General features: G+C 41.5%; 1 protein-coding gene across 16 annotated transcripts in view; it reads right to left on the bottom strand.

Annotated features, from left to right (window-relative positions):
* stxbp5l (syntaxin binding protein 5L) overlaps nucleotides 1-10,280 on the bottom strand; it is a 202,777-nt gene extending 192,497 nt beyond the window's left edge. For 7 of the 16 annotated variants that reach the window (XM_085765842.1, XM_085765847.1, XM_085765849.1 and 4 more), the window contains exon 1: nucleotides 9,306-9,565. In XM_085765842.1, coding sequence (XP_085621968.1) covers nucleotides 9,306-9,473 — 168 coding nt within the window. In that variant the 5' untranslated portion in view covers nucleotides 9,474-9,565. Of the gene's footprint in view, nucleotides 1-9,305 lie in introns of all 16 variants that reach the window. The other 9 variants (XM_085765843.1, XM_085765846.1, XM_085765850.1 and 6 more) reach the window with 3 other exon arrangements.
* Between the last annotated feature and the right edge of the window lie 11,787 nt (nucleotides 10,281-22,067).

The following is a 22,067-nucleotide window of genomic DNA, read 5'->3' as shown; positions in this document are numbered from 1 at the left end:
TTGAGTTCCGTTGAGGAGAGTCCTTCTCCTTGCAGAGTTGGTTGCTTTGTTTTGTGGCTCCGTAGCTCAACTAGCAGAGCTTGCGTCGTGCTAGCTGGTTCCTTTTCTTTAATCCGTTGGTAGGCACTCGCGGCGCTACCAGTGGAGGCGTCTGCCTTGTGCAGGCCTCATGGAGATTGGAGAGCTGTAGCAGTAGCTCCAGGTGAGGAGCTGAGAGGAGCGGCAGCTCCTGCTGAGGTGAAGAAGAGGGCGAAGAGCGAGGGAACTCAGAGGAGCGGCAGCTCCTTCTGAGAACCACTGAGAAGAGAGCGAAGAGAGACGGAAGAGAAGGGCACTTCTCCTTTTATATGGCCTGTGATCTCACCGGTCCTGGGGCCATACCTGACCAATGGTGGGTCAGTAGTGGAGGTTTCACACCTAGGTCCTCCAATTTGAATGGGCTGAGTCCCAACACTGCTCTACCTATACTCGCCTGTGATCACTAAGCCAAGACCAAGGATTGTACCCCTGAATGCACAAAGCATCCTAGCATGCTAAAATTACCCTAACCCTTCATCAATTTAAAGCTGTACAGAAAAGAAAAATTAATTTGATTCCACTATGGGTCATAAAATTAGTGTAATAACTCATCTATCAGACGATGTAGTCCAAACTTTGTGCAAAATTCTATTTTCGAGTAAATCCGGGATGAAAGTGGGTAAGTTTTTTTTCGCATTGGATAATGCAGGCACACGAATTACAGTGTATTCGTCACGCTGCTCACGATTCATCAGCCACTGATATTGGATCCGTCATACGTCAATCAAACATCTGAGACACACACACACACACCGAGCTTGGTCTCGCCCCAAACATTGAATATCCCGCTCACTTGATAACGACCGATCAGATTCGTTTTCCTTACTCGGGTAAACTCGTGCGGCAACTCGTGGAAACTCGCAGAAGGAGGTGCGACAAACAGGACAAATTTCTGAACACCTTTAAGGCACAATCTGTCAGAATAAGTTACATTTTGTCACAGCTGACATGCATCTGTCAGTCAGATCTATGATCATCACAGAAACCACTATGAAACCATCATTTCCATTGATTACAATAATACAGACACAACTCCACTTTCAGTGAAGTGAGTGGTGCAGAAAAACATAGGTGGCAAAAGGAATAAGGATGAAATCAGTTGAGAGCAATGTAATGACTGACATTTTGCAGATGAATAGCACAGAGGAAAACTCCTGTACACTGTCTAACTTTTTGGTTTTAATAAGAGTTACATCGTTTTGGTCACAAAGACCTTCAATATCCAATGAATACCAAACTTTCAATAGTCCTACTACTTCAATGACGCAAAATGTGTAATTGTGTTTTTGATGACTATGTATTGACAAACTGGGAATAGGCTAAGGCCTAAGGCATGACTGTGATAAAGATCTTGTGAGTGAGGAGCTCAGATGTGTTTGTAGGAACTACATGTAGAAACTTATTGGGCTCTCAAACCTGTGTCAAATGACCTGACCTACTTGATGTCACGTGTCTTTTCCTTTCTACTGTATTTAATTCAGACTTAGGTAGCACTGGCGTTGGACTTTTAAGTTTATGCTTTTGTCTACATCCTTATCAATAAGACCTTGGTTACCCTGGCAACTGGGGATGAAAGTGTCTCCATTATCAGTCAGAATAATGGCTAAACAATATACCACAGCACAGCAGTGTGAAGGTCTTTATGGGCTGAACTCTTGGAATGCTAGACCTGAAAACTAGAGAATAAAACTAGAACTAAAACACCTTCTGTTTCTAACACCTACTGTTAGAAACCAGTTGTCTATTTACTCTTCCAGTAGATACAGAACAACAACAATTAGTGTTCATCTGGAATCATGCTAGTTGCTATGTTTTTCTGTCTTTCTGCCATTTGGGGCTGTCATGCAACATTTTGGCTGAAGCAGCTGTTCTTTGCTGGCAACAACTGTACAAAAAGAGCAGAGAGTGTGACTCAAAACTGTTGTTGTAGACTGAAGGTGCTACAAACTACACCAAGCTGCACGGATGAGTACATGTCTGGATCCATCAATATCAGCAACTGCCTTTACATTCAAGTAGCCGGGCCCTAGTTTGCTGGCGCAGCGCAGGTGGCGCAAGGTAACGCAGCTGGTCTAATGCAAGTTTCGACCAGCGCAGCCTAGCGCAAAGTCAGATTGGAAGATTGGCAGATCGCGCTGCGCTGAGATAGGCGTGGCCGCGCAGCAGGGGGAGGCGTCACAGATTCAGCTTGGTGCAGTGGAAGTTTTGTGCGAAAATGTCCCGCCGAGGTTGCGCTGAAAGCTCGCCACCTCCAACCAGGTCTACTCTCAGCTCAGGGCGGAGCGCAGCAGGTGCAGTGGAAGTTTGGCTGACTGACCTGCAGTGCACACACGTCACCAAGACCTCACAGGCAGATCTCCACAGTTCCAGACACATTTCAATGCAATAAATATCCACAATAACCACTATTTAATGCAAATAGAATACGGAATCAACACGTGAATTTATATCTATATAGATTGTCCCGTCACATCTGACGTCAGATCAAAGCAGAGATCAAAGGCTGTCGGTGCGTAAAGGAAACTCCACCTGAATTAACACAGCAGGGACGAACTGGCACTGAAAAGCAGCTGTGGATGTCCCAAGCAGGACTGAGGGTGGATGACTGCATGTCGCTGCCGTGTTGAGATACCACTCTGCCCTTGTGATGATCGCTTTATTTATTTATTTACTTATTAATTCATTAGCCGAGCGACCGCATCACGCAGCCGTAATGAAAAACAAAACACAAATCTTCATCTCTCTTAGTCCACCACAACAGCCTCGGTATCAGATAGTCAGTATATAGCCTACTACAGTATACTCAGCATCTCTATCACAGAAAAAAAAGAGAAAAAAAAGAGAAAAAAAGAGACGGACAGAGAGAGAGAGAGAGAGGAGGACAGAGAGAGAGAGAGAGAGAGAGAGAGAGAGAGAGAGCGTCCTTTACGCTGATTTCATTCCGCATGTTTGTTTATGTTGTGATTAGTGTAGCCTACACCTCTCATCTTGCTTACACAGGGTTTGAATAAATGTGAGTTTCTTTATTAGTTTATTAGTTATTAGTTGTTGTATCTTACACTGAGCACCGGTTCTCAGTGTATCAGATCAATCCTGGTTAAGTATATTAGTAAACTCATTATTGGTCACTCTGAGCTCGGACCTCCGGACCAAAACAGCTGTTTCCTCCTGGGAGAGGTTCGGCCTCTGGCGTCGCTGTTTCCTCCGTCCATGTCCAAGTATAAAATGACAAACTTGCAGCGCGCATCACCCGCCGCGCAGTTAAAGGTGAGGAGAGGAGCTCATTTGATTGGTGAAGATCTGACTCGGCTGTGTCAAACCCACTCCACGCCTTTCTCTCCTCCCTCTTTGCCGTTTGCGCCGGTGGGAGGGACGAGGGGAGGGTTTACGCTGGTCTAAGTCTGACTGCGCGGCCCACCAATCTTGCGAAATGGACCTGGGCCACACCCCGTTGGCGTGGCGAAGCTGCGCTGATGTTAGACTTCACCTGGTCTAAGAAACTAGGGCCCGCCATGTTATTGCATTGTCAGTGTTAAAACAACAAATGATTGGTGCGCCCTGGTGCCTGCTTAAGTCCTTGCTGCCATGGGTTCAAGTCTGAATCGTGCTGCATTGTCATCTTCTCTCCCACTTCCCTACTTTTCAGGCACTTAAGATGTAAACCCACTAAACTGAATGATAAAAACATGAAACAATTCAAATACCGGTAGATAAATGTGTCACTATTTATATTGAAATTGTCACAAACAGTTGGGGTTAAACAGAAAGAAAAAACAGAAAAGCCTTGAACAACACTGATCTTCACTGAGCAACTCCTTCTGTAAGAAACTTTAAGTGAAACACAACATAAAATAATGAATGCTAAACGTCTTACTTTTTGTGTCTTCCCTGTTTAACTCAGGCATGGTTTCCACCAGCTGCTCACTAAGATATTTGGGTTTATGCAGAGTGTATAGAAAGGCAAACAACAAACTTTGTGCTCTGACTCTTGCCAGAGGTGTTTCACGAGTAAAACATCTAGAGACAACTGAGCAAAGTTACTGTCGTGTTCCTGGATTCATGCTGAGATGATGAGTGCTGGAAGAGCCCATTTGAGAGGAGGCATGACGGTAGGCTGGCAACAATGTTAACATACAGTATGTATGACACTACAATCAGGCTCCTCTCTTATGAAGCACTACAAGCAAACACTCCATGTTATTTCACCAGCAGCAGCTTGTGACACTCACACTTGACAGAACAGATCTATGATTCAAATGTGTTTGCACCAAATCCTGATCCCGTCATCAGCACGTCGCAGCAGAGATCAAGATTTGTTGAACTGTGGACCACTCAGTCATCCAGTTCTGGTGACTTCCTTCCTCTTCTTGTTGTTAGCAAAACGTATATGGCTTTTGCTGATAGGTCCACCCACTTCAAGGCTTGACAAGTTTTCAGAGATACCCTTGTGCTTTTGCTCTGAGTTACAATCTGAATACATGTGACCTTCTTGTCAGCTCGAACAAAATATCTCTCTCACTGTCTAAATGTTTTCCCCAACATAAATGCCAACAACTGCAGGATTCCTGTTGGTCTATTCTTGGCAATCTCCAAACACTGTATATAACCACATTTTGACCCCGTGACCTGGTTTTCGGGCTTTGTAGACTTAAATAGCAGCCACATCCCAGTTGCAAAGGGTGCTGTTGAAACTTGCTTTCACAAGTATCTTGGGGAATTTTTAGACAAAGAACAGGAAAGAAAGAAAGAAAGAAAGAAAGAAAGAAAGAAAGAAAGAAAGAAAGAAAGAAAGAAAGAAAGAAAGAAAGAAAAATAAATATTTGGTGTAAGATCCCTTGGCCTTTAAAATAGTGCCAGTTCTTGTAGTTCTCCTTGACACACCTGAAGATATTTGGCAGGTAGATTGTTCCAAGAATCTTGGGGAAGTTAACTGAGTCATGTAATCACAGACTGCCATGATGTTGAGGTGGGGGCTGTATGGGGGCCAGGCCATCTGTCCTTGTTCTTATTATCACTGAGGTTAGAGGTGACTGAAGAAACGGGATCATAATGTCCCCATCTGCAGGAGACAAGGATTCATTGAATGGTCATATGCTATAGCCTTTAAAGTGACCAGAGCTCAACACCTATGGGTGATATTGGAGCTGTTGCAGAGCGCTTTCCACCAGCATCATCAAAACACCCAATGAGGGGGCACCTTTGGAGTAGATGTAGGTAGACAGCCAAGTGGGCGGATGCTGGGTGTAGGTAGGTAGATAAGAAATTTTGGTAACACTTTATTGGACGCCTATCTCTATAACACATTATAACTATATTTATAATGAGTTATTATGCAGGTTATAAGTTATGGTATAACTGTAGTTATAAACACTCATAAATGATCATAATGCTTTATAACAATAATCATAACACACTATAAAGCATTTAATCATGACTTATAAGGTCAGGTATTATACGTTATAATTGTTAGTAACTTGTGGACAATGCCCACATCAATAATGCATTACAAATATAGTTATAATGTGTTATAATTGGCTTATAAACGTGTATAACTATCATTATGACCAGTCATAAATTATCATAAGGCTTTATAACAATAAGCATAACACATTATAGAGCATTATATAATGGTTTGTAAGATCAAGTATTATAGTAGAGTTATAATGCTCTATGTGTTATGCTTATTGTTATGGTTAAAATGCGTTATAGAGATAGGCATCAAATCAAGTGTTACCGAAATTTTTGTGGTACAGTATCTATCGATAAATTTGGTTTGCAGTGAAGGAGTCCTCAGTCTCTAAGACACAGCACAAGCACATGGCATAGATAAATAAATTGATTAATCAAAACATTGCTTCTACGCAGTGTCAATATAACTGATTAATTTAAGTGATGACTGTATTTAAGATTGAGCCAACTATTGGCTGTAACTGTCTTGTGTACAGCGTCGCTAGGTCAAGCTGTAACTCACCAGTCACTGCTGCTCTTTAAAGACGGATTTCAAAACCATTACGCCAGAGAGAAAGATAAAAGCCTGTGTGAAATCTGTACTATTGGTAAATTGATGGAGAGGGCATTCTCCCATTTCCCTCTCACCATGTTTGGGTTGCTGTATTGTTTAGCCAGCGGGAGAGTACTATCTCTATTTCATTATTATTTAGATCAAATAACTATGTTTTACCCTTAGGTGGCATGAATGTTAGAAGTGTTTTGTCTGTTCTTCTGGATTTGAGTTTGAAAATATATGCCACTCTTATCTGAAGCAAACTCAACTTTGCATGGTCTGTTGTAGTAAAATATTTGTGGAATTTAAAAGAAAAGTGATGTTTCAAGTGTGTATTCCTGAAAGTGCGTTGAGCTAAAAGTATAAAGCCTGCTCCTCTACCATTATTTAGCCGTCTGCTATCCCTCTGTCCTCCTCTTTATTTCATTACATCATAACACCGAAACAACATTAATATGTGTGGAGTGCACTGATAAAGGGATGGAGTGTATCATACTGTATGCTCTGCATGCTTTGCTTTCAACAAATTAATACTCGCGTATGTGTGAATCTAAGGGTTGCCGGTCATTCTCGTGAATATTTTCACTGCATCATTCAGATCAGTTAATTCAATTGACATCCAACAAATGCAATTCAATCCAACCTCTCCCCATCCCCCTCTCTGTCTCCATGACTTCCTATCACTAACACAAAATGAACTCATTATGCTGTAAACAGAAATGCTCCAATGAGACTCTCAGCCACCTGGGTTCCTTCCTTCTTTTAGTCCCTCTGTCTAAGGGTGAGCTCACCATTTTCCCTCAGCTATCGTCTCCTGCAGCACCTTGCTATGAACTATAAACACAAAAAACACTGCATATGAGTTATTGCATCTTCCCACACTGCACAGTGAGGACAGAAGTCATGACTAACTTTCAAAAGTTATCCAGGTTGCCAAACACTCCCACACATACTGCACCAGCTCACAGATTTATGTCCCCATTAGAAGGTGCAGATCCTATCTTCAAATATTTGGGACAATGAACATAAGTGTGTAATGATGACTGTCATATTTTCTTTATCTTTGTTTGGGCTGTATCTACTGTATCTCTAATAAGAATGAGTTGTGGAGGCTGTCCATTTGGTTTGCATTCAGGAAACAAATGTTATGTTATGTTAATCCAGTTGATGAAACACTGATGTACAATAATCCTCTTTGTTTATTCTGATAGTCACAAACAATTTCATCCTGACTGGGAACAAACCAGTTTTTGTCTGTGTATAGCACACTCATACTTTGTAGCTCAGTGACTGAGGAAAAGGGTCAGGGGAGACAGATTTTTATTCTTCTAAGGTCTATTTTTGTGCACGTCTGCATCCCACATTCTGCCCGGCATAACATAAGAGAGCAGCATCCTCATTAGAAGGTTATGGGAAGACAATAACAAGATATTCTCCTTTTGCACACTCATGTCTCCATCCAACAAAATACTGACCTTGTTCAACTTTTACTTTCAGACAGGTATTAAAAGTTTTCAGCATTGTTCCAAAGCTCTGTGTGAGAGTAACAGTTTATCATGCGTGTGGTTTGCAGGGAGATGAAAACCTGAGACATACCTGCAGCAATGAATAATTAGTGACAAAAATGTGACAATGTAATGGACCAATCACACTAACATATCCATCCCACTGTGAGTCCTGTCTGCATTTGCAAGATGAGTTGACAGATGCAATTGCAGCTTTACTGCTTCTTTCTCCTGCTCTCTCAATGGCTTTCTCTCACTTGACACACACACACACACACACACACACACACACACACACACACACACACACACACACACACACACACACACACACACTACAGACACACAACCTGCACCTGCACAAGCTTGAATAAAAAACACTGAGTAAATGTGATGGTGGAGAGCATATTTGTACATTCATGGGTTTTTCATGAGCAGCTAAGCCAATTCAGTGTCCTTTAAAACAACCATGCATTAAGCCACTCACTGAGGAGCAGCAGCTTCCTGCATGGGACCAGGCAATCATGCTGTTCTTTTCCAGCACTTTCTCTTCCCTCCCTGCCTGCCTGCCTGCCGAGGGTGCTCTGCAGCATCCTTTTCAGCTTGTGAATCAACCTCCTTTCTCACAGCCCCCCAACCCCCCCAAACCCTTCAGTGTCACTCTGCCCAATAATAATATAGCTCTGCAAACAACCTGGTTTCTCTTGGGTTCTCAATGAATTATGCACAGCCATATCCAAAATGATGTACCTCCCATTTCTTTACGGGTGAGGAATAATCGCTGCAGTCAGCTCCAAAATGCATCCAGAAAAGGGCTGCAATGGGCGGCAGAGGCTGCTATAAATACCCCCAACCCCACTCTCTCCACTCCCCCCACACCGCTCCAACACCCATCCACATCCCTCCCTCCTTCTCTGTGAAAAGCACATCAGCTAAGACAGGACTGCAGGGTCCCTCCGCTGGCTAGCTGTGCACTTTTTTCTTCTTCTTTTTTTCTTTTTTTTTTTTAAATGCAAGGGAGTGATACTAGTTATGTCATCGCTCTACATCATTTGTGCCTGCTTGCTGATGCAACGGGGAGGCTGCTATTCATTGACTTCCTTTGAATTGTTTGTCTCACATGTGTGTAGGCTGCAGCAGCCTATACAGCATGCTGATGATGGGGCGCATAGACTGTAGCTATATACTGCACATACCGGTGGGAGCTGGAGTGTACCCAAAAAAACTGTACACACGCGCGCGCGCCCACACGCGCGCCAGCTTCCCCAGCTGTGCACACATGTCCACGGGCGCAACGCTTTATGTTCCTAGATGAACAATGGGTGACTAATGGAATATAACAGCGATTCTCTGACGTTAGGGTCCATATAATCTTATCTCACTGAGTTTTTTTTAAGCTTTTTCTTTGCTGCTTTGCCTAAAACTGCTTTTGGCAGACTGGAAACACGGAGCTGCCCATGGTGCTGAAGTTTCAGCACAAACACAGACCGGCAGGTCACCAAATCTATAGCGCAGCAGCTCAACTCACTCCAGAAGCAACTTTTACGACCTCCTTCTCTTTTAATGAATTCTTCTGCAGAAATCATTTTGTCCCGTCTCGTTATGTGAAAAAACAAAACAGAGGTGGTGAAAGCAGAAATCAAGGTGTGACTGTGGACCTCCCTCTTTTGATGGGATGCTGGGACTCTGAACCTGAATAAATCTCTTTATCTACCCACCTTGCACAGCTGAAAGTTTTCCGATATCAGCGTCTCCTGGACGTCGATTTCCTTGGGAGTTGGCGCCGAGGTAGGAGTCCCTGCCGCGCTGCCGCACGATGGGGATCCGATAGTCCCTCCCGGGGAGGAGGTGGTCAAGCCATCCAACACCTTCCGAAACTTCTTCATTTTCTACCCCTGTTTAATATTTGCGTCGCGTCAAGGATGGAGAGAGGGAGGGGGGAAGACCACTCTACTCTCTTTGTTTTTTCCAGAGTTCCCGGTCTAAACTCGTTTAGACGACAAAAGATAGAAAACGTCGCTTCCTGCAGCAGCAGCAGGCTAGAAAGACCCACTGTCTCTGTCTCTCTCTCTCTTAGGTGCAATTTAAAAAGTCATAGAGGTACCTCATCTTGCTCTCTGCAACAACAAAACGTCTGATCCACTCTGATCGGAGGATTACAGCCAATGTTGCGGATGCAGGTCGCCTATCTCATCTCAGAGCAAGCACCAACGGCTACTGAAACCACTCAATTTCATCTTCCCTCTGCATCCTAAAATAACATCCACGCCTGGGCTCTGAGAAAAAAAATCCCACTCCTAAACATAATCAAGAAAGCGAACAGACGCCACAGAGTGAAGTGGACGGATCTAGATAAGAACAGAAGAGAGAGAGAGAAAAAACAAACTTGGAGCAGGTCAATCCACTCCCCCTCCCAAAAAAAAAGTACTTTCACTGCACCGTGGTTGCCAGAAACAGGAAGAGGCAGGAGGAGGAAGCAGACTGAAGACGCATAGGCAATGCAGTCCACAATCAGGCCGAAAAAACAAGGAGATCGAGACCTCAAGCATCGAAGAGGAGAAAGGGGGAGAAAAGGGGAAAACGCGGTGCGTGGGCGATGTGAACTGGAGGTTAATTTAAGGATCGATGCGAGTCGGGTTTTTTGAAGCTTTACTGTCCAGCTGTGCTTCAGCGTCGCTTCCCTGCAGTCCAGAAACAGGAGACAGGAGCTGTCCGTGGTGCTGGAAAACTATAACCAGCCAGCCCCGCCCCCTACCCCCCTCTCTCTTTCTCTCTCTTTCTCTCTCTCCCTCCGCCTTCCCTCACCAGCGATTGGGTGAAAGGTCTAAATTAAAAAACAGAATTAAGAAAAGGAAGAGGAAGAAAACTGGGGAAGGGTATTAAAGGTATAGATCACCTTGAATGAAACAGAAATTCATTCATCACTGGACCTATATGGAAAAACGCATTAACTAAAACATTATTAAGGAGAGTCCTGAGAGGATAATCAAGCACTTAGTTGCATTTTGTTGATGGTTAAAACCTTTCTGAGTGCTGCATCGTGGTTTTTGTTAACTGGCTCCATTTGTAGCTGCTAATTTCCCACAGGTTAACTTAGAAAGTCTCCATCAACAGGGTCTGCAGATTGAGTCCGTGTCTGAACTTCTTGAAACAAAAGAACAATATACTAATCACACCTCGAATTGTCTCGACCTTTAATGGATTTTAATGTTTCACTTTGAATGTACAAGAAATGACATGATCAGGCTTCAGGCCATTAATTTTTTTTGCAACTAGGCTGTATTTCTCACCCCAACCTCTTCAGCTTTAGAACAGCTGTCCTGAAAGCATTTGGGTCATGCTTGCATGTCAGACTAAATTTGATTTTTCATTCAAATTTTGCAATGCTTGGTCATACCATGTTTTTGATCAATTAACTCTCCAGTCTAATCATGTAATTGCCTCAGCAGTTGTTAGCAATGAAATATGGTGAAAATAATTTGCTTGCATAGAAATAATAATTTTAAAAAAGTCATTCACTGGCATCAAACAGGAATTGACATTTTGTTTAAGTGACAGCACTAAGCACTGAATGGTTCTGTACACATTTTAAATGACAAATACCGAATCCCAGTGTGGTTCTTAAAATATCTTGCTAATCATATATTAACATGCTTTTTGAGTAGTTCACCATCACCATGCATTAGTGGACTAAAACATGGTTTAACATGTTTCAGTCCATTAACTGTAGAAAGTATACTTTACATAACCACAAACCATTTCCCAAAGCCTATAAGTGTGTCCATTTCTTTACCACCTTCCACACAGTGATTGGTTTCTCTTGAATTCAGAACAGCATGAAAATCATCTAGATGCCACTTGAATCTGGCTTCATAGGCTCTCCATACACCAGTTACTTTAATTATAGTTCAATTATTTTTGACTGACACTGCTGTTACTAAAGATGACCACCCAAATGGAAAGTCAGAGCATCACCAAAGGTACAGTAACAAGAGGACTGAAGATAAAAAAGAAGATCAATTTTAAATTAAATATCATTAATGAGCCCATTCTTAACATTGGAAACAATGTTAGAACATGTCGCAATTAAAAAGAGAAAATGTATTACAATGAAAAAACTGATATTCCATATAGGCTTACATTTCTCATATTAAATCCAAGCCATTATTGCCTTATTTGAATGTTCAGGACCAGTGATATTGCATAAGCACTTACATCACCAGCCTCTGTCCCCAGGCAATACTTGATGTTACGGAGCCAGAGCACAGCACACATGGTCTGTCTGTCTGTCTGTCTGTCTGTCTGTCCTATCCTCCGATCTAAGATAAGATGATAAAAAGGCTGCACTTCATGGTTTGTGTCAGTGGTGCTATCCGGAGTGCTGACAAGACTGCATGCCCTGCAGATGTCAATACAACACCCAAGAGGGGTGTTGGCTTCAACATCCAGTGTTGAGTCTTTAGGGTCTTTCTTTAATCATTGGTTACATTTTTTCTAACTCGCACTCCTCCCAAAATAAAGATTAAGGATTGAAAAAAGATCAGTACCTGATATGAGACTTTTTACACTGTCTGCAATACAGTGGAAAAAGATCCACAACAAGATTTCCTTGGGAGTATACCACTGGGGAATGACCTAGGACCTACACAGCAACTGCAAGATAAGGTGGGGAGGCTTTCAACTTTGTGTAAATACATCTTGGATTACACTTGCATATGAAGCACATCATCGACTCCATTGAGACCAAGTCATGTAGTATTTAAACACAGCTATCAAACTCTAGAGAGGTTCATAATTTCAGTGAGCTGACAGATAGATCCATGCTCGGCTGGTCACTGGAAGCAAACAACAACTGTGAGAATAGATTAAATGAACTGCAAATATGAGGTTTTAAAAATTAATGGTCAAATGATGCTGTAGTTGTGAAGCAAGAATGAGATGGTTAATGTTTGTTATCACAAAAACTGCCTGGAACAATACTATAAAACCAAGTTCTGGAAATATAAATCAAAATTAATCCAATCCACTACTGTCCAATGTAGCTGATCTGAACATCACCATGTGGACTGTGAACATTAACATTGTGATTTTTTTTTTTTTTTTTTTTTTTACTATATGATCAAATGTATGATCCTTGTAGTCAGTTTTATATGGTTTAAGAGTGAGACAAGATCCTGTAAGTTCCTATCTCACTGAAAATTATACATGCAACACACTATGGCCATTTCATTAATATTCAAAATCAAGAGCCATGGAAATTGAATAGGATTGGACAGTGTTTGAAAAAAAAATTTGACCTTGAGCCATAATGTGCAGACCATTTACTGTCCATTAGGTTTGTGTCTGGCATGTTCTGTTCAGATACATAGTACAGCTTTCCCTGCTGGTGACAACGTAGGGAAATAGCTGAAATGATCAACAAAGTGTCTATTAAGGGGCTCATATGACAACACAAAAACACAACAACCCATTAGCTGTGTTACTTATTGTTTCTCGATACACAGGGACTCAACCTCAGGGGGCTTTTCACACAGGATGTTCAGAGCTGTCCACTTACTGCAACACTAAACTGCGCTCGAAAGCAGTTCCATCATTACCGCTTAATGTTTTGCGCTGGAGAGATACAAAGACAGAAAGGTGGTGTTTGTGTCCTTCTGCCTGCGCCATGTTTGTGTTTACAACACCTGAAGTGATGAGGGAATAGACTCAAATGCAGAAAATGAACTTGATTTTGTGTTTCGATAAGAGACAATAGTACTCAATACAAACATGCACCCACAACAAGCTTTGTTTCGGATAGTACTCTACATGGTAATTTGGCTGCTAGCTAATTCATGGCCAGAGATAATGTGTGGTTTTCATTGGGGAAGAAGAAAAAAAACAACTGAAATACAACACAAACAAACAAGGATATTCAACATTGTGTGAGGGTGATGATAGATATTACTCAGAACTATTGGTGACGGTTTACCTGTCACTTTTAACTTGACACAAAAAATGTTTCCTACCCTAGTCTTCCTTTTTAGCAAGATGTGCAGCTGCAATCAAAAACTATTAAAAATATTTTAAAGGTCACTATGATAATTATAATTTACCACTGGCTGAAATGGCAAGTTTGAACAATGGCTCCATGCTTGACTTTGGTATCATGGGACTACTGACCCGGTGTTCAGTCAGCGTCATCTCAGGGATGATTTGCCGAGGCTGATTAATTTTTAAGAACAGATGTAATTAAAAGCCTGTCCAAGCTGAGCTCAGAATGAATTTGGCTCAGAATGAATCTGTGCAAACCCCTCCCCCCGATGCACACACACGCACACACGCACCCGCGCACACGCACACACGCACACACGCACACACACACACACACACACACCCAGGACAAGTACAGTGGCGAAAAGACTATTGATTAAGACCATGTTGTTGGGTAATTGTAAATGACAAATAGCTGCATGTAACTATTTGCTCCCTAACACACCAAGGCAAAATCAGATTGTTAGTGACTCTTTACACTATGGAGGATCCATATGTTTGCCACTGCACAACAATGTCGGTCTGCCAGTAAGTCCAACAACAACTATATTTTGGATTGTCATGAAATTTGTCACAGACATTCATACTGTACCCCCTCAGGATGGATATTTACAAATTTGGTGACAGTTTTGATCTAGTGTTTTTTTTGTTTTTCAAATGTGAAAATGGAAAACATTCCACCAGTTGAACATCAGTATGTTAGTACACTGCCATTGTCAGCATGTTACAGTAACATAGGAAAGCTTGCAGTAGTCTTGTTTACTGGTTAATGGGTGGATCAATTCCATGTTACTGTCCTCTGCTGTTGATTTCCAGCTCCAAAATAGAATCTTCTTAGAGGAATAGAGAGAGATTGAGGATTCAGAGTTAGTCAGTTATGTCTTTGTTTATTTAGGGTCTACTACGGTGAAGACAGAATATGACATCAGTATCATGAACAACATACAACATTTATTATCATAGATTACTGCAGGTTTCCCCTATAATTCCATCTCAAGAGACATGCCCATGATATCCTGTTGCATTTGTGAATAGAACTTTATACAAAAAACTGCAACAGCACCATAAAACATTTAGTCATTGCCAAGTGTTCATTGCTGTATCAAAAGACCTGTCAATCACTTTGGGAGCATGTTCCACTTGTGTGTTTTAAATTTTTGATGGATGGTGGGCAGGGCTGACCTTTGGTTTACATTTAGATCACAGATTGTGGCTTTAAATTATTGATGTCTTAACCTGTGTGCAGCATTTTAATGTTGTTGAGTGGTGCAAAAGTCAAAGCACCTCATTGGGTAGTTTGTTACTATAGCAATTTATTGGGCTTTTGAGCTTATGTTTTGAATGCAAAAATCTGTGTTGGTTTTGGAAATGGAAAATTCAGGATCAAATGTTCTCATGGCTAATACGATGTCTTTACACAGTGCAGAGAATTAAACAGTACATTGGGTGTGTAATCATTTCTTTATCCACCTCTGACAGGATGTTTCAACATTGACTTCTTATTAACTAAACACATATTGGAAGTTACAATATGGTTTTATATCCGTCCAAGCTATCTATCTGATCCTGACTCTGGTGTCTTTGACCAGCTGAGCAGGTCCAGACGAACCCTAACCCTAAACCCCACCCTAATTAATGTTTCTATATAGGGATCACATCAGAGAATATTTATCAACACTGCGCTTAAAAAGGCTAACTGAAGTTAACAAAATATGGATACAGATATTTACTGTAATAGGAATTGCGCTCTTCAATACAAGAAGCACATCTTAGGGAATGTATCACTTTCAAGATTTAAATATTAAAACATGTGTATTTGGAAGATTAGGAGGGAAGTGTAATAATAATAATAATAAATAAATAAAAAGAACAAAACAAATCAAAACACAGATAGACATATGCATACAAATAACATGATCGGTTCCAGAAATGAGGAGCCAGGACTGCACAGACTCACCTTCTGTTCTTAACCTGGAGGCCCGGACCTGCAGGCCTGAGGGGCCTGCTGGACAGTTATGTCTTCTGGTGCCAGGTCATTCTGGTGCCTTGTATGTAATTAAAAGGATTTTGAAATAAATTCTAAAGGGGATGGGAAGCCAGTGCAGTGAAGCCAGGACTGGTGTGATGTATGCCAACTGTTTTGGTTAGAAGTCTAGCTGCTGAGTTTTGGACAATTTGGAGCTGTCAAATGGCTCCATTGTTTAGACGGGTAAATAAGGCATTGCAATAATCAAGATGGGAAGATAAAGTTAATGCTAGGGATGTCCCGATCACATTTTTTTGCCCCTGAGTCCGAGTCCGAGTCATTTGATTTTGAGTATCTGCCGATACCGAGTCCCGATCCGATACTTTGGCAACGCAGTAAAGTTTTTAATGTAGATCAACTGTATCATCCCACTATTTTTCTGTTCTTTGTGCTCTACTAGGGATGTAACAATATCACAATCTCACAATAATACTCTACCTCAATAACAAGCCCATGACATTTATTGCAGTATTGTAAACTCTCAATGTATATTAGCACAGTAGCTCCACAGTATAATATTAATGCCGTTATCCATAAGTCAACAACAAGAACATTTGGTCAAAAATAAAATAGCTTATCATGTCTTTCTCAATCACCAGCCTCTCTCCCCTGATCCCACCCTCTCCTGCCTGTCTGCCCCCCCCCCCTCACCTCGCTCCTTCTCCCTCCCTCACTCACTCCGCTCCTTCTCCCTCCCTCCCTCCCTCCCTCACCCACCCAGCTCACCTTGCTCCTTCTCCCTCTCTAACTTTAAATAAATACCTGGTTCTGTATCTGCCATCACGCAACACAACGGTAGTTTTTTTTTCAACAGTATGAGAAGTTTAACAATGTCCGCGACATCTGCGCGTGTGTCGGTCTCACGTGCGTTACGTCGGACTCGCTCTCAGTAGAAGCTGCAGTGACTGTTGTTGCTGCAGGTGTGTGTAGCGCTCAAACATCAACAACAAGCTGCTTGGAAGTCAGCAGTGAAACAACGCAGCCACACACACACAAACAAACAGTGAGCTGACACGGTGACACGATCGTCTCTCACACTCTCGCAAGCGCCGTCATTTCATATCGTTACTTGTCCGCGACGACGCAGCCACACACACACACCGTGGAGCTGTGCACCACAGACCATGCACAAAACACAAGCACGCTGCACCGAATGCGCGTCGCTTTGGGTAATGAGCGCACATGACGAACGTCTACAGTAAAAGTAATACATCTGAACGCCCCCCATGCGGCCCGTCTTCGCTTAGACAGATAGGAAAACCCTGACATGTAGATATGTAATATATCCGAGTCCTGATCGGGATGTAACGTCCGATTCCGATCGAGTCTGAAACCACGTGATCGACCCCGATTTCCGATCACGTGATCGGATCGGGACATCCCTAGTTAATGCATTTGTGATTTTGTCTGCGTTACTGAAGGACAGAAGTAATCTAATTTTGGCGATGTTCCTAAATTGGTAGAAACATGAGTTTCTGCAGTCCAGAATGATAACCAAGTTTTTTGTAAATGTCTTTGTGTTGGAGATAACAGGGGTGAGGAAAGGCTGTATCTGTATTATGTTCTGGCCCAACATACACCACAATTAAAGTTAATTAACACACAGCGGGCACTTCTTGACTGAACATATGTACATACAGTACTGTATCACTACTTTTAGATGAAAAAAGACTCATCAGAGAACACATCTCTGTGAACGGCAGAAAATTTGAAACTTTTCAGCTGGGTTATGCATCATACATGGTAAACAAAGGCTGCTCAGGATTCTTGATTATTTGAAGAGAAGGCAACAGCAACAGATTGGAAGGGAAGCATGTCAGAAGAACAAGATTAGAGGTCTTTAATCTTCTACAAGTCACTGAGATACTTACTGGTCTCTTATATGAATGAACTGGGGAAAAAAAGGATCAATTTCAAGGTTCAAAATTTGTATCTTATTAAATTGTACATATTAAATTCTGCTTTTACTCATCAACTTACTTTACACTGGATTTAGTTCATTGAATTACCTGCAGAAGGTGTCAGTGGCAGTAGTTGCGTGGGTGGAGGGAGATCAGGAGCATCATGCTGAATGCTGCATGGAGCCTTTCTAGCTTAGAGCCCAGTCCATATTGAAGCCTGTCAATGGAATATGATGGGTTTAATGGCATAATGGAAACACTTAAACCAGTTGGAAATGGGTGAAAACACACACCGAACTGATTAAAATACATTCCATCTTAAACTTTTATAATTAGTTTCACACACCCTATGGACACACACCTTACCCCCCACCCTCAACCCACACCACCAACAGCTGAGGTGATTAACACTGACTTAGACCACCCACCAATCTGTAAGTCATTTTGGTCCAATTAATACCTGCAGCGTGATTTGATAAAAGTGCACAGGAGCAGAGTTTAGAAGCGAAGTGAAGCCACAAAAAGTTGTTTTTTAATCAATTTCCAATTACAAATTCATTGTTGTCAGTAGGATCTCTGGTAATTGAGTCAAGGCGGAGGAAGTGAGGGCTTGAGAGGTGGGGCTACTCCTTCAGGGACTGTTCATTTCCATATAAATGAGCCAGTAAATGCCCGCTTGATTTTCAAGATTCATTATTGACCAAAAGACAAGGACAAGTAACGACCACTTTCCTATCTTACTACAGGGTCAGGATTTATTTCTTATTTCAGAGCAGGTAAATGCATGTTTGAAGTTTCTGTTAGAGAGTGGGTTGAGTGCAGTTTCTCAATACGCCCAAGAAAACAAAAACCTTTAGCTGAAGAGATAGTGGGAGTCACGTTGAGTCGAAGGAACCAGTGGCACTTTCTCGTGGTAAATGAGTGTCAATACTTGTAAAAGAAAGGCACGTTTCTCATTTCCTTGTCTCTGTGCTCATCAAGGAGACAGTTCACTAATGGAACTGTTAGTTTGGTTGAAACAAAAATGCATTGAATTATAGAGATATGTTAAATATTCAGTAACTAAACGATCAACAATTGTGTTGGGAGGTTTACAAATAGATTTTGTTTTGTATCTTTCTGTAGCTAGGTAATGATGTTAATAGACCAATTCCATCAACTGGATAGACATCACATGCACAGTATGTTCAGAGACAACAAAGACAACAAACCACCATCCAAGATACCAAAGCATCAACTCACTATTTCACCACGGGATCTTAGAAAACTGACACACTCATGTTATTGCACAATTTACTCAGTCTACCCTCTGCACCATTTTGGCAAAGCTATACTTCTTTTTTCTTTGCCTTCTGCCTTATTTTGTGTTTGAGGGAAGTCAATCACAAACAACAGGAGATCTTATTGAGATATCGCTGTCATTAAAAGCACTGCAAATTTAAAATAGACCAGTGCAGGTCTACAGAGCAGCTTTCTCACTGGATCCTTGTTTGAAATATTGACATTCTCATAAAAAGTCTTTCTTGTAATAAAAAGAAATGAATGAAAACGTCCGTAGTCTGTTGTGTTAAGGATGGCTCATTTGAGGGAAAAAGGGAGTCAGTATTTCACTACCTATCCCTGAAAGCTTGACAGTCATGGTAAGTGAAAAGCATGAAACACGATTCATTTAATTGATGTGAACAATTGACTTTTATCTTTGGAAAGCTTTATTTTCAAAATGTGATCCACCATTTGCAAATGTTGCAGCTATGGAATATGTCTCTGAAAAACCTACATAAAACAACTAATATATCCAGTGAAAATATCCTCTCATTCAAAGGCCACATAAATAAAAGAGGATAATAGAGTGACCATGGTGTCAGGGAGATACCTGAGTGGAATAATTACAGAAATTAATTTCAGAGACATTACACTTGCAATGGCTCCTGGATGGGTTGATGCCTCTGCTAATAAAGGCCATTTCATCATCTCATGAACATCCTCTTTTCAATGCAGACTTTTAAAACGGAGTCAGACATGCCATTAGCAGAAAATGACATCCAGCCACATACCAAGATAGCCAGACAGCAAGGACAAAAGGGACAAGATCCATTGATCTGGTCCTCCTTTCTTTCTTTGTCTGTTGAGGTTCATCCCCACTGTGCTCATCTTATCCTGCTGTGGCACTATCTGCAGAATATGACATGAAAATGGATAGTGTTAATACCTTTTGGTTGTATTATTTTCTTTTGAGGTGTCCTGCATTAATGTGGGCATGACAGTAAACATGATGTGATGGAAAATGCTGGTGCCCTCTCAGCCCGATCTTTGGTCAGAGAAGAAGAGAACAGACAGAATATAAACAGTTAACTAACAAATTTAAACATTTTTTTTATTCCATTATTATTAATCAGAGGAACCATTTTTTTTAGTTGAGCTTCTAAATCCCTTGATCTTGTTCAGCAGTCCAGAGGTAAAACCTGATTTGATCTTGGTATCAAGGGCACTTAAAGGATTTATAAAGGATATTAAATCTTCCATAAAGCCTTACTTCTTCTCTACAAGGAAGTGTCCACCAGAGTCCTTTCATTTAGAAATACAACACCCCAATACCTGGTTTACCTAAAGAAAATATTCTGACTGGTTTGGTTCTAACTGGATGTCTTCATCGTTTTACTTTTTACTTTTACTATTGCCATCATATTATTAGCTGCTGTACAGGACACTTTGAATTACAAGTTGGATTTTAACAGCTGTGACCTCAACCGGATCCCCACACACAGCTCATGATCTGTAGGTGACACAGTGAGGAGGAAGTAGCCAGCTGTGACCTTGATCCAGTGTTATCAGTATATTACCCTGTCACCTCTCAAGCAGCCCTTATAAATCAGTTAACGGATTGTAAATCTGCTGTCAGGTGACACAGAGTCAAGTACATGACAAATATCTCCAGGCAGGAGAGGACAATGCATGACCTCATGGGAAATAATCACATACAAAAAATAAATGAACAAAAAATAAAATTAAAAAATCAGCAAGTACTGCACGTGTATTCTGTGCAGACTGCCACTAAAGTGTATGAACTTACTTATTACAATTCAAGCGCTGAATTTCTTCCACTTTAAGCTCCAATTAAAATATTACCTAATGAGAAGGAAATAGGGCTGAAAAGTGACCTACCATGGTGAGGAACAGTTCTACACTGATAATAGCAGCCATGGCTACCGAGGTTACCTCTGCTGTCTGCCAATCAAAAAATAAAACACTAGGATCATGGAGCAGCAGAGAGAGTGAGTAGCTTTACATGAGTGATTTGCTGGAGCAGCCATATGGCCGCCTAGTGGGAGTAGTCTGTCTCCAGTCAGATCAGCCCTTCACGACAGCCAGTTCAATAATGGGTCAATAATGGTTGGGAGATTTTTGTCATGTTATGTAAGATGCTAACAGGGAGTTACATGACAAATCTCTGAGATGTCATTTGTGTTTTGATGGCTCTCTCTTGGGGATCTCTGCTAAAGGCACAGTCACAGCCATATTGATTTAGACCTAAAAAAAAAAAACTTATGGGAAGCAGCAATAGTTAACGTGAAATTTTAAGATATGGTCAAATGTGAGAAAAAGGCAAGATCAGACTGTGAACATAATAAAAAGCAGGACAGAGATGAAAGTCATAAACCAAGTAGAAATTAAAGTCAGTATGCCAATGCAAATGAAACACTAAAATAAATATCAAGTCCAAACCCCAATCATAATTAATGAGGAAATGATGAGGAGAATGATGCAGGTCCATAAAACAATATCAGCCAGCACCAAAAAACCTAAAAGGCCATGAAACCAAGAAGAGATTTAGGTCAGTTATGTTCTGTCCACCATAAAGAAACTGAAATGAGAGCAGCTTTAGAACCTATGACTTAACAAACTGGGTTCCACTTTAGAACCCAAACTGGCCCAGCCTGAGCTCATTCCCTCAGTCTGTTCACTTGTGCATGCAGCCTTCAACGTCGTACCGACCGTTGTGGAATTTCGATTGTTGCTTTGACAGCTTGGTTTGTTCCGTATTGTGACCTACAGAAGTTGAATATGGCGTTTCTGGAGGGAAGCAGAGGAATATACAGACCCATCAGGGTATGTCAGCTTGTTTGCTTGTTTCTACTGGAGTTAGACTTTTCAGGTATATTTCATCAAGTTAAAGATAGGGTTGGAGATTCTGGAAAAACGGTTCTAGTAGGCCACATTTTGAAAATACGCAAGTCAAAAGTCCCAGCCCCCTTCCTCAAACTAACCCTAACCCTGAAGTCGAAATGCCTGCCGCCATCTCTGAGCAGCAAATCAGCAATCCAGAGATAAACTCTGCTGTGGTTTAAGGTCCACTGTCATATCCTGCTGAACATGCAGCCAAAATCCAGGCCAAGGAGGATGGTGGTGCAGAATCCAGCCTGGACCTGGACACTAAACCCTCTTCTGAATCAGACAGTGCTGCGCTGGCAAATCTGCTGTCACCCCCTGCTGAACCTGCAGTCAAAGATCAGGCCATGGAG

Source organism: Trachurus japonicus, chromosome 21 (assembly GCF_045865225.1).
Source record: "Trachurus japonicus isolate A0001 chromosome 21, Traja_1.0".
NCBI classification, from domain to species: Eukaryota; Metazoa; Chordata; class Actinopteri; order Carangiformes; family Carangidae; genus Trachurus; species Trachurus japonicus.
Note: the sequence above shows the minus strand (reverse complement) of the source record. Positions and strands in the feature narration are given on the sequence as shown.